At 43.4% G+C, this 11,741-nt stretch overlaps 1 protein-coding gene across 3 annotated transcripts in view; it reads left to right on the top strand.

Annotated features, from left to right (window-relative positions):
- Window positions 1–274: 274 nt before the first annotated feature.
- Ssbp2 (single stranded DNA binding protein 2) overlaps window positions 275–11,741 on the top strand; it is a 263,562-nt gene continuing 252,095 nt past the window's right edge. Inside the window, exon 1 of one of the 3 annotated variants that reach the window (XM_059276410.1) lies at window positions 275–413. In XM_059276410.1, the coding sequence (XP_059132393.1) occupies window positions 352–413 (62 nt within the window). In that variant the 5' untranslated portion in view covers window positions 275–351. The remainder of the gene's footprint in view (window positions 414–11,741) is intronic. The other 2 variants (XM_059276409.1, XM_059276412.1) reach the window with 2 other exon arrangements.

Raw genomic sequence — 11,741 nt, 5'->3', positions numbered from 1 at the left:
CCCCCCTAGCGCCCGGGTTCGGAGGGGGAGGGGGGGAAGGAGAGCGGGAGGGTCGGAGGGGTGGGGGGGAGCGCGGCGGCGAGGGAAGGAGGGAGGGCGGGAGCCGGCGAGGGAGGGAAGGAGGGAGGAGACTGCCGCGCAGGCCGAGCCGCCGCCGCGCGCTCCGGCAGGCCGGAGGGAGGGGAGGCCTGTCAGTCTCGCGCGTTGCCAGGGCGAGGAGGGCGGAGCTCTGGCGTGGGGCGGCCAATGGTGGGGGTGGCTGCGTGGGTCGCCATGGGGACGGGGCTGTTCCCGGGGAGGCTGTGATGGGTTGACAGGTGCGTGACAGTGGGAGCTGCTCTCGGCACAAGCATGTACGGCAAAGGCAAGAGTAACAGCAGCGCCGTCCCGTCCGACAGCCAGGCCCGGGAGAAGTGAGTGTCTCCGCGCCGCAGCCAGCCCTCCCGCCGTCGCACGCGCGCACACTCGCGCACGCACTCTCCGGGAACCGCAGCCACACGGCCGCCCCGCCTGGGGTGGTGGTGGTGGTGTGTGTGTGTGTGTGTGTGTGGTGTGTGTGTGTGTGTGTCGGGGGGGAAGAGCCGGGGGAGGTGGGTTGCCGGGGGAGAGGTGCGGGGCGGGTGGTGCGCGGCTCGGCGGGGGGGGTGGGGGGGAGCGGCCGCCTCCACGGGGAGCCCCCCGGCGGGTGGCCACGCACGGGCGGCGGGAGGGACGCGCGTGGCGGGGGGCGGCGGCGGGGATGGAAACTTGTTTGGGTGGTTGAGGGGAACCCCCCGCGGCTTCACCTCCTCGCAAAGTAACTTTGGAGCTGTGGTCCAGGACGGCCGGGGCCGCTGCGCGCGGCGGGCCGGGGGTGGGTGGGGGGAGCTGCTGGGCTGCTTGGGGTCCGGCGGGGCCGCGGCGGGGGGCCCCCCGAGCGTCCGGGGAAGAGGAGAGGGCGGCGGGCCGGGCGCACGGCGGGCGGAAGCGGGGCCCCGCGGGGCCGCGGAGGGCAAGTGCGGGCGTGGGCCGGGCGGGCTCAGGGACGCGGGGTCCGCGGGGTTCTCCTGGCGCAGGCCGGGCGGGAGGGCGATCGGGCGATCGGGCGGGCGATCGGGCGGGCCCGGGGCGGCGGGGGAAGTTTGGGAGTGGGAGCGCCGAGTTCCCGGAGGGAGAAAGTGTGCTGGCCCGCGCGGGGTCGGCCGCGGAGCTTGGCGCTCCCTGCCTCTCGCGGCACACCGCCTCGGCGGCGGCGGCGGCGGCGGCCCCAGAACTTTTTGAGACTTGCCGTGTCCCCCGGGGGCGGTGGCCGCGGGCGCGGAGGGCAGGTCCCGGGGGCCGTGGCGGCGCCGTCGCCGCCGCTGCCGCCGCGAGGAGGGCTGGCCCGCGGCGTGGACGCGGCGCGGGTCGGGAAGGGGGGCTGCGGCAGAGATGCTGGGCGCCAGCCGCTTGGCTGGGTCGTGGGAGATACAGGTGGTAACTTCGGTGGGAGTCGGGAGGACGCCGGGGAGCCGGGGTGGCCGCGGCCGCGGGCACGCTGCGAAGCAGGCTTGTTGGCGGCTCTCCTTGTGTACTTGTTACGGCGATTTGGTTGTTACTAAAATGAGAGCTAATAGTGACTGTGGCACTGAGGAAGAGCCCTCCCCCCCCCCTTTCCCTATGTGCAGATGTTCAGACAGATTCCCTGTAACTGGGTCTGCTCGGAGGGTCAGGCTTATCCTTGTCATTGAATACACCGTCTTATGGAGGGGGTGTAGGCTGGGGGAAAGCTAGTCTTTCTCAGGTACTTGGGGTCCCTTGCATACAAAAAGAGCTTCGTAAATAAATATCTAACGTGTAGGCTACCGAGTTTCCCTCCTTGCTGAAGGTAGGCAGGCTTACCCATGGAAGTTTGTTGTGCCCTAGGGATGGGAACATTTTCTAATCTTCGTGTTGGCAGCAATACACACAATTCCCATAGGATTGAGAGGTGGCAGGCCTTGATGTAGGAAAACAAAACACAACAAAAAAAAAAATTAACGAAGAGATGCTATTGGTCCCTCCACCCCTGATATTTTTAAGATCTTGCTGTGACAAGGAATGTATAAAATACCATGGTATTATTGCCTGGTTAAGAAACTGCAGTTTACTGGACTTGGAGTTCTAAAATACTAGTTTGTGCTTATTAATCATTTATTTGGCTGGAATATATCTGATACAAACATCTGAAGGAGGATGCTTTAGTGGTAAAGTACCTGGATTTCACATTATGAGGAGTGAAGGACTTGTGATGTATGAAAATACAATCTTACTGTGGGGTTAGTATTAATTTTGGTTTTAAAATAACTCGGGTTTTAGCTGGACTCCCAGGAATGGCTGATATGCAGCTGAGTCGATTCTATAGTCTCATGATTAAAAAAAAAACAAAACCAAAAAATAAAATTGTTTTCTAGTGCTGAGACAACAAGGAAGTTAGACTTGGTATGTTTGGACCTCTCCAGTGCCAGTTCTGTGATCTGTCAGAAAAACAAGTAATTGCCATTCTTGTTCTCAGATGGCCAGACTGAACACCAAGAAACATCAACTCTTAGGAGCAAAGTAATGAGGCTCTGCTAGATGGTGCTGTTTGATTTGAATATATTTCTTCGTTTATTACAATTGGCAATAGGAATTCTTAACTGTTTGCCTTATGGACTAGATAGCTGAAGTGGCCACCTTTGGAGAATTGACAGTGGCTGTTCTGGGCGTTTCTGCGTTCATCTCTAGCAGATCTGAGACAAACGTTGAAGAACATCCCATTTTCATAGAATAAATACCATTTTGATGGGAGAGCTGATCTGATCACTATTGTCTCTGTGTGTTTACTGATTCTAGAAGATAGGAAACTTGAAGTTGTGGTTAAAGGTATGGCAACAGACTTTTGTTTTTAATTTTTTAAGGTAGTAGATTTTAAGAGGTAACTGAGGAACGAAGAATTCTCTAGTAAGCAACTTAAGACTGTTCCAGTCTTAAACATCACAAATAATTTATATTTCAGTAATAACTACCTGTGTAGTTTTATAAAACTTCTGAAAAATTGAATTGTGAATAATGGCAAACATGAAGTAAACATATTAGCTGTATAATAAGAATTGTTTTCTCACACAGCTTAATAATGGAGAGCTGATAAATACTTACCTGCATCAAGTCTGCTTTCTCTTGCTGCTTTTATATAGAAGCCACTATATAAAATACTTGAAATTATTTTGTGGCTTGTATAGTTTCTAAAATTTGTTTTCTGGTTCTGATCATAAAATTGGCTAGGGTCAGGTTAATTGTGTATTTTGTTGTTTTACCAAACAAACAGATCAAGCCTACTCAAAGGTTTCAGTAGGTTTAATTGGAGAGAATGATTGAACACCCTGGAGGAAGGTGGGATGTTTGCATAGAAATTTTAATTCTGATCCTGTTAGATTATTGCCACTGGCTTTAGTACTTTCCTTGTAGCACTGACCAAAATGATAATTAAATAATTGTGTAATTAGTTGTTTATATTTCGCTTTCCCTGTAATGTACAATAGTTTTTAATTTCTTCTCTAAGCTATCTTTGGCATTAAGAACTCTGTCTTCTGATACTGGAAGCACCAATTTCTTGCTGATGAATAAATATATCAGACTTAAAGGAATCTTTCCAATGGGAAGAGTTTTCACTGTAAGGCCATACAAGGTTGAGTTCCATATTATTTAGCTTCGTTTTTTTTTTTTTTTTTTTTTTTCAAAAATACCCTCAAACAAGAATCCAACACAAGTAACTATTGCTTTTTGCCATTGTGTGTGCCATCACACAATGTTGAGAGTTTCATGATGTTTATTTTCTCTTTATTCACATTTCTTCTTGTTCTTCCAATAATTCTGATATATAGGCAGTTTTTCCCTCCTCCACTGAAGTCAAGAGACAGAATCCCCTGTCTGATTAAGTAACTACCCAGGGATAAGATACTGAAAATCGGGAAGTTGTGTTTGGAACAAAGATTTCTCCAACTTTGGCACTCGTTACTGAAACTGAAAGACACACATTCGGTGACCAGGTTACCTTCACTGTCTGGGAGGGTGTCTCCGATTTAGGAGACAGTGTTACATAATCAGAAGAGAGTCAAGATTTGGTCAGCCGTGTGGGCTTCCATTGCTGTACCCCTGCGCTCAGAACTGTCCATGTTGGCAGGTTGCAAATGTGTGTGTGTGGTATGGGAGAAGGCACAGAAAATTTCTGGTGGAAGTTGGAAAACCTAAATAAAGAAGAATCCTTTTTCCTTCAGATTTTCTTTCCAGAAATTTTGTTTGATCACTGACAATTTTAAAATAAATATAGTAGTTGTGAGCAGTTTCTCTATGAAGTGTGTTTGACTTTGAACCACCCTACCAAGGAAAATAGTGATGAACTTATAAATACTGATACTACTTTTGTTTTGTTTTGTTTGTTTTTGTTTTTTGAGGTAGCCCAGCTTAGCCTCAAACTCCCTATATAGCAAGGATGACCTTGAACTTCTCACCCTCCTGCCTCCACCTCACAAGTACTAGAATTATAGGTGTGTACTACCACACCCGTTTTTTATGTGGCCTCGGGGTTGAACCCAAGGCTAGGCAGGCAATCTACCAGCTGAGCTACATCCTCAACTCCTAATTTGTTAACATTATCTTATGGTAGTGACGGAAGAATTTGCTGGGGATTGAAGATGGACCTGGGAGGCGCATAGTAAACAGTGACACTGGCAAAGTATTTGCCAAAGAGAAATTAAATTATAACATGGGACACTTAAAGGTAACTTCCATGTTTAGATGTTGGTTCTAATAGTTGAAAATTCCAGAAAAAATTTACTATAGGCTGCTTTTAAATGGCTACAATATGAAGAACATTTAAATGCTACTGAGTATGAGTTTTTAGGGATTAGTATCTGCTGCCTGTCACCTTATCCTCTCTTTGATCATTAAAACATCCCTACCAAGCAAAAATTACAAGTCTTCATTTTTAGTTTTTTCTGAAGAAAATTAGGCAGGTGAAGTAATGCAGATCTCTTTAGAAACTTGTTTGATGAACAGTTGATACAATTTAAGATTTTTAGTTTGTGTCTTTTGAGGAGGTGCTGAAGGTCAAATTTACGGCCTTGTGCAGGCAAAGTACACACACTCTCCACTGGTGACATCCCAACCCACAGGATTTCTGGGACCAATGAGAGATCTTTATGGGAACAAAAGATACCGACTCTCCTTCCAGTTTCCAGGATGTTTCCTCTAAAATACTGAGTAATTTGGATCTGAAATGTAATCTTAGCTGGGAGAACTTTTTCTTTTGATTGATATCTTTTATTTTAGGAAAAGAATAAAATCCTCCCTGTCCCCCGAATTTTAAAGGAATGACTCTTAAGAAAGAAGTTGATAGTCAGTTACAAGATCTCATATAAACTCTGGCTGGCTTGGAACTCACTCTGTAGACCACCTGACCTCAAAGTCAGAGACCCCCCTGCCTCTGCAGCCCAAGTGTTGGGATTAAAGGCAAGCACCACCATGTCTGGCAAGTCTTAGTATTTTATGTAGAGATTTATTGTTATTCTTAGAAATAATATTAGAAATACTGTATACTTTAAGAGCTATCAAAAATCGTAAAAGGTTTGTTTTCATACTTTAAAAGCCACTTTGCCCATAAAACCAATTCAGAATGAAGAGAAAGATCATTACATTTAAGTCTGTAGTAGCACACCAAATGTAGCTTACATCTCCGATTGCTACTGGAAAAACTGGAAGGAGTGTGTTGTTGAAAATTAGACTATGCCGGGCGGTGGTGGCGCACGCCTTTAGTCCCAGCACTCGGGAGGCAGAGCCAGGTGGATCTCTGTGAGTTCGAGGCCAGCCTGGTCTACCAAGTGAGTTCCAGGAAAGGTGCAAAGCTACACAGAGAAACCCTGTCTTGAAAAACCAAAAAAAAAAAAAAAAAAAAAAAAAAAAAGGAAAATTAGACTATGCTCTGGAACAGGGACTGGAAGCCCAGGTGGAGGCTGATTTCCAGTTCATCCTTGTAGTTTATAGCTCCAAGTAAAATGTGAATTTAGAGTCTTCCTTTTTAGAAGCATGGAGATCATAACCATATATTAGTGTTAGAACATAGGATTAGGACCCGACTTTAAAACTATGAGACTATTTTGAGGCATATGTGGTTTTAAAACATGCATAGTTACAGTTGTGTTTTGGCATACATGGGATGTTTTCTGCTACTGTGCATTATTGCTTTGACACCACTGTGAGAAAGACATTAAGTATTTGTATGCTAGTGACATTGTTTACTAACAGTTAATCCTTGGTAAACATATGCTAAACATTTAAATTTATCAAGAGCATATTTTTAAAAAACAGATTTAAAACAACTTTGGAATAATGGAATATGTATTTGTTAATTTTGGAAGATAATTTTTAGATAAAAATTAATTGAAAATATTCACATTTCTAAGAGAGTTTATCAAAATTTGTATGTATTTTTATATACACAATGGCTATTTATATAAGACATTATATAACTTAATGGCATGATGGATTTACTTGACTACTACACCAAAGTGCCTATACACTAAAAAGGTAGTACGGGGTAAAGATGGCAGCTGCCATGGTCTCTTAGCAGAAACTCTTCTTGTCTTCCCAAGCTGTCAGTCTTAAGAACTGTAGAGGGTACTGCAGAGTAGGTGCAGTGGGTCACAAGAACAAGAAGAGAGTTTCCATGAAGGTTTAGATTCGGTGTTGACCGCGATGGATGAGTAGTGATTCTTGTCAGAGCAAGTTAATAGCTAAAGGATTCTCAGTAGTGGAGATACTCATATTTTCAGATAGGTACAAGAGCAGACATCTGAACCAGCCTAGGCAGTCCTGATTTAGTGGCAGAATATCTGTATTATCACCTGTCTGCTTCTGTGTCATCTATGTTTAATCTTCTTAGCCCTTCCTTCACCTTTGAAAAGACAGACATCAGTTGACATCATTGTCTGGTGATGATAGAACTCAGATGGTACTGTAAGAACTCTGATGCTGTATTCATTCAGGGCCCCACCATGCAATGATGAGCCAGGAGGACATTTTACATCACAGTTGAATTACAGTGAGCTTGGACCAATGATCTGGGCAAGATAGTATTTTTATAGTCTGTATGATTTATTTGTACTTTATAGGCATGATATAAAAAAAGTTCAGCGTTGTCTAAACTGTAGAAACTGAAGCATGGCACTTTGCTTTCCTAATTTTAAATGTCTTGTAGTTGTAGCTATTGAAGAGTATATTTTCATTACTACTACAGTTTTAATTTTAATTCATTGTAAAAATCAAGCCACATTAAAATACTAATGAAATATTTGTGAAGAAAGGCAAGAATAGAATATGAAAGTTGTCCATTTAAGTTAGAAGAAAAGAATTGGTGCCCCAAAAGGCTGGCCTCTGAAACTCAAGGCCACTTTTGTAAGTGACCTGATTCTTGCCTGTCCTCTAGTTTACCTACTTCAAATCTGAGATTAAAAAAAACCAAAAGCACTTTATTGGTGGCCCAAATCTTAAGTAAATGATTACTGTATAATAATTTATCTCACATAAAAATTAAAATGAGTGCTTTCTGCAAAAGCATAAATACAGACCATTCATAGTTTTGTCTAAGAAAGTTACTGCTTAGTAGTAACAAAAACAGCAATGCTCTGATTTGAGTCTTTTGTTTGCATTTGTCCCTTATATATTTTGTTTAACCCTCTGAAAATCGAATAGGCTGTATGTGGTACTTCTTAATGAAACAAAAGAAACTTAACAGTTTACAGTGTTTTTGGCTCTAAGTGTCAAAACAGGCATAGAAAATGGCTTAATTAACTGGTTTAAAAATCAATCCCCTGTCCCACAGCATCTGAAGTAGTCATTCAGAGTTGATTGAGTCAAGAGCATGACAGTTCAGGACCAGCTTTTCTGCCATCCCTGTAGTGTTTCTGTCATGGATGTAATAGGTCTGTCATAGGTGCCCAGCATTACTTCTTATAAAAAATAAAAGACAGGAGAAGGTAAGATTTTTCCTGTATGTTTCATTGGGAAGGAAGGAAACACTTTCGTGAACTGGGAGATTCCTGTAATGCCGTATTAGAAAATGTAAAATTCCTTCCTCTGAAGCAGTTGGTGATAAAGATAATAGTCTTGGTGTAACTGGCTTAAACCAGTCCTGTTCACTCTGAGCTAGAATATCCCTCCTTTCTCCCTGACTACCCAAACACAGCAAGGAAGAATCTGAGGCTGATACAGAAAATAAAACAAGGCTTGCTTTCGTGGAACGGTGAAGTTTGTTGGAGTAATGTGTACTAATAAGTAAATAAACAAATGTACTAGGCAATTTTTGGACAGTTATATTGGCCATAAAAGTAATAAATATGGGGTTGTAATAGAGAATGACCGGAAAGCTGTATTAGATTAGGCAGCCACAGAGGAAGCTTCTTGGAGAAGAAGACATTTAGACAGAAACCTGAGTAATTAATACTAAAAGGAACAGTCAGGGTGGCAGGATTTCAGTTAGGTCTGAACTACCATTAAGGAAATGTCTCTGCATAATTGTTCAACGATGTGTAAAATATGAGTGAAGGTAGGGGTAAAAAAGGTGTGCTTAGCTGATTTTCTATTTTTGCTGAGGAACTGGGATGTGAGTCCAGTTGGTATACAGTCTTCCTAGGTAGTAGGGTGAGGATCTCTAACCTCCCGAACCCGGGGGGGGGGTATAGTTGTTCTAAGGAGAACAGTAAAGCTTTTATAATGGTGTTGCTGAGAGGAAGAGCTAAGGTTGGGGTTGGGGACTAGCTCAGTCTGTAAAGTCCTTGCCATGCAGATGTGAGGCCCAGCGTTATATCCCCAGTACTGATGTAAAAGAGCTGGATATGCTGGCATGCTTGTAATCCCTGTGCTGGGAGGGAGAGCACTCAGATCTTTGAGCTCTGGCCAGCCAGCCTGGCCTACTCAGGGAGCTGTAGGCCAGTGAGCAACCCTGCCTCAAAAAACGAGGTAGGCAGCCCCCGAGGAATGGCACATTTACATGTGTACTCATGCACATACGCCCCCACAAATATGTACCCACATGTCACATACACAAAAAGACACAGGTTAGTGAACACTTAGAGGTGTTGGGTTAACAATGGATGGTACAGTTGGTACAGTTACTTCTCCTAACCTTCCACATAAGTTTGGATGATTTTGTAATAACCCTCATTGACCATTTTTGTTTCAAAATGAATTATATGTGATCTGTTTAGTTTAACGTTTCATTTTTCAGTTATATTGAACATTACATGAGGACAAGATGGCTTGTTAACCAGTGTTTTCCCACTGCTTGCTTAGCACAGTGCTTGGGTTTATTATATTTGTGGCATAAATGAATTAAAGATGCAATCAATTTCATATATATATTCCACCAGTGTGCCACTATATCTACCTCATATTCTTCCCAATACTTTCAGTGTTTGGTACTAAAATTGTATAATTTCTAAAGATTAAAAAATATATAGGTATAAAGTAGTCCTTTTTGAATTTCAGAGCTGGGAGTATTACCTAAGTATAATGAGTATGTGTGAATATTTTCATAGAAAATTTGACAATTTATGCAATAAAAATGTCAATATAAGTTGTGTTTTATATTTTTCAAGTACTTTAATATACTTTGTTTAAATTTCCATTGATGTCAAAGGTTTATAAATGAAAATTAATTTAGCTAGGATAATATAATGTGTGGCAGAGCTAAGCCGTATTTAAAAACAGTTATTTTATTTTTTTAACTAGCATGCACAAGCTGATCCATAATTTGGATGTTTTGGTTCCTTTGACTAGAAGTTAGCTGCCTCTTTGAACAGGAGATGAGTGAAGCTTCAGCTGTCAGTTTGATCCATCAGAGAATCATAGATCAGATATTAGTTACAACTTTAAGATATAAGTTACAAAGACTTTGATTAAAAGAAAAATACATATTGAAGTTAAAGTATGTTAAACACAATTTTACAGTTACATAATGCCCAAAGTATCATGTCATGAATAGAATGAACAAATCTGATTTAATGTTATTTAGAAAATATTTTTTACACACTATACATTTTGATGATATTCTTCTCATCCCTTAACTCCTCCAGATCCTCCCCACCTCCCTGTCTACTCACTTCATTTTCACTCTCAGAAAGCATAAAACAACAAAACCATGAAGCTTGAAACAAAGAAAAATCAGTGAGACAAAAAAATACAACCCCAAAAGCACGAACATACAAAATAAAGAGTCTATTTTATGTTGGCCAAATACTCCTGGGCACGGGCCCTCCCCTGGAGCTTGGTTGAAATATACCCAGTTACACACTTGGAGTAAATGAAGTTTTCCCTTTGCCAGTGGTTATCACTTCCAAACAGCTTCTTGGTTAGGGGGTGGGACTTTGTGTCCACTTCCCGTTTTCTACACTGGGATTTTGTCTGGTGTGAACTTGTGCTGGTCTTGTGCATGCGTCACAGTCTCTGTGAGTTTGTGTGTGTATTAGTCCTGTGGGATCTGGAAGACGCTATTTCCTCAGTATCACCTACCACCTCTACCTCTGAAAGTTCTGCCTCTTCTGAGTAGATCCCTGAGTCTGAGGAGAGGAGTTTGATAAAGACATCCCACTGAAAGCTGACTACTCCAAAGTCTCACACTTCCTTTACATTGTTCAGTCGAGGGTCTCAGTGTTCACTACCATCTGCTACAAGAAGAAGTTTCTCTGATGAGCATTGACTGATGCACTGATGTATGGATATAGCAGTATGTCATTAGTTATTATTATTATTGCTGTTCCTTTAGGGGAATAATAGCATTAGGTGTTCCCCTAGGCCTCTGACCTTTATTGTCTCGGTTCTTGGCCACTTGAGCAGTGTGAGATGTGGGTTCCATCTCATGGAGTGTGTGTTACCCAGTCAGAAGGTGGTGGGTTACTCTCATGATGTCTCTGCCACTATTGCATCGGGACATTTTGTGGGCAGGTCAGATTGGTAGGTTGTGGAGTTTGTAGCTGTGGTGTTGATGGTGACTTTTCTGAGCTGGTAGCATGCAAAGTATCTCCTAGCACCATGGATGCTAGTAAGGAGGGGTGAAGCTTCTAGTTCGGCCCTAGCTCAATGTCTTCATTCTCTATGATAGATGTAAGTGGTGTCTTGAGCACCAGGGTCTTACTCTCACATTGTAGAGGGTAACCAATAGCTTTGGTAAATAGCCTGTGATATTTGGGGAGTATCTATGGAAACCCACAAATCTGATTTTTATTTGAAGTTTTTATACTTGTCTTATTTTATTTTATTTTTTCATTTTACCACAGATCTTTCTCTCTTTCCTCCTCCCACCTCTCAACCTTCCCCCCAACCCACCCTCCATTCCCTTCTCTGACAAGGTAAGGCCTCCCATGGGGAGTCAGCAGAGTCTGGTACATTCAATTGAGGCAGCTCAAAGCCTCTTCCCCTGCATCAAGGCTGTACAAGGTGTCCCACCATAGGTAGTGGGCTCCAAAAAGCCAGCTCATGCACCAGGGATGGATCCTGATCCTACTGCCAGGGGCTCCCTTAAGCAGATCAAGCTACACAACTGTCTCACTTATGCAGAGGGCCTAGTCCAGTTCCATGGAGGCTCCACAGCTATTGGCCTAAAGTTCATGAGTTGCCACTAGCTTGGTTTGGTTGTCTCTGTAGGTTTCCCTATCATGATCTTGATGCTCCTTGTTCATAGACTCTCTCCTCTCTCTTCTGGTCTTCTGGAG

The sequence above is a fragment of the Peromyscus eremicus genome, chromosome 11, assembly GCF_949786415.1.
Source record: "Peromyscus eremicus chromosome 11, PerEre_H2_v1, whole genome shotgun sequence".
Taxonomy (NCBI): Eukaryota; Metazoa; Chordata; class Mammalia; order Rodentia; family Cricetidae; genus Peromyscus; species Peromyscus eremicus.
The sequence above is the reverse complement of the archived record's forward strand: the minus strand, read 5'-3'. Positions and strand labels throughout refer to the sequence as shown.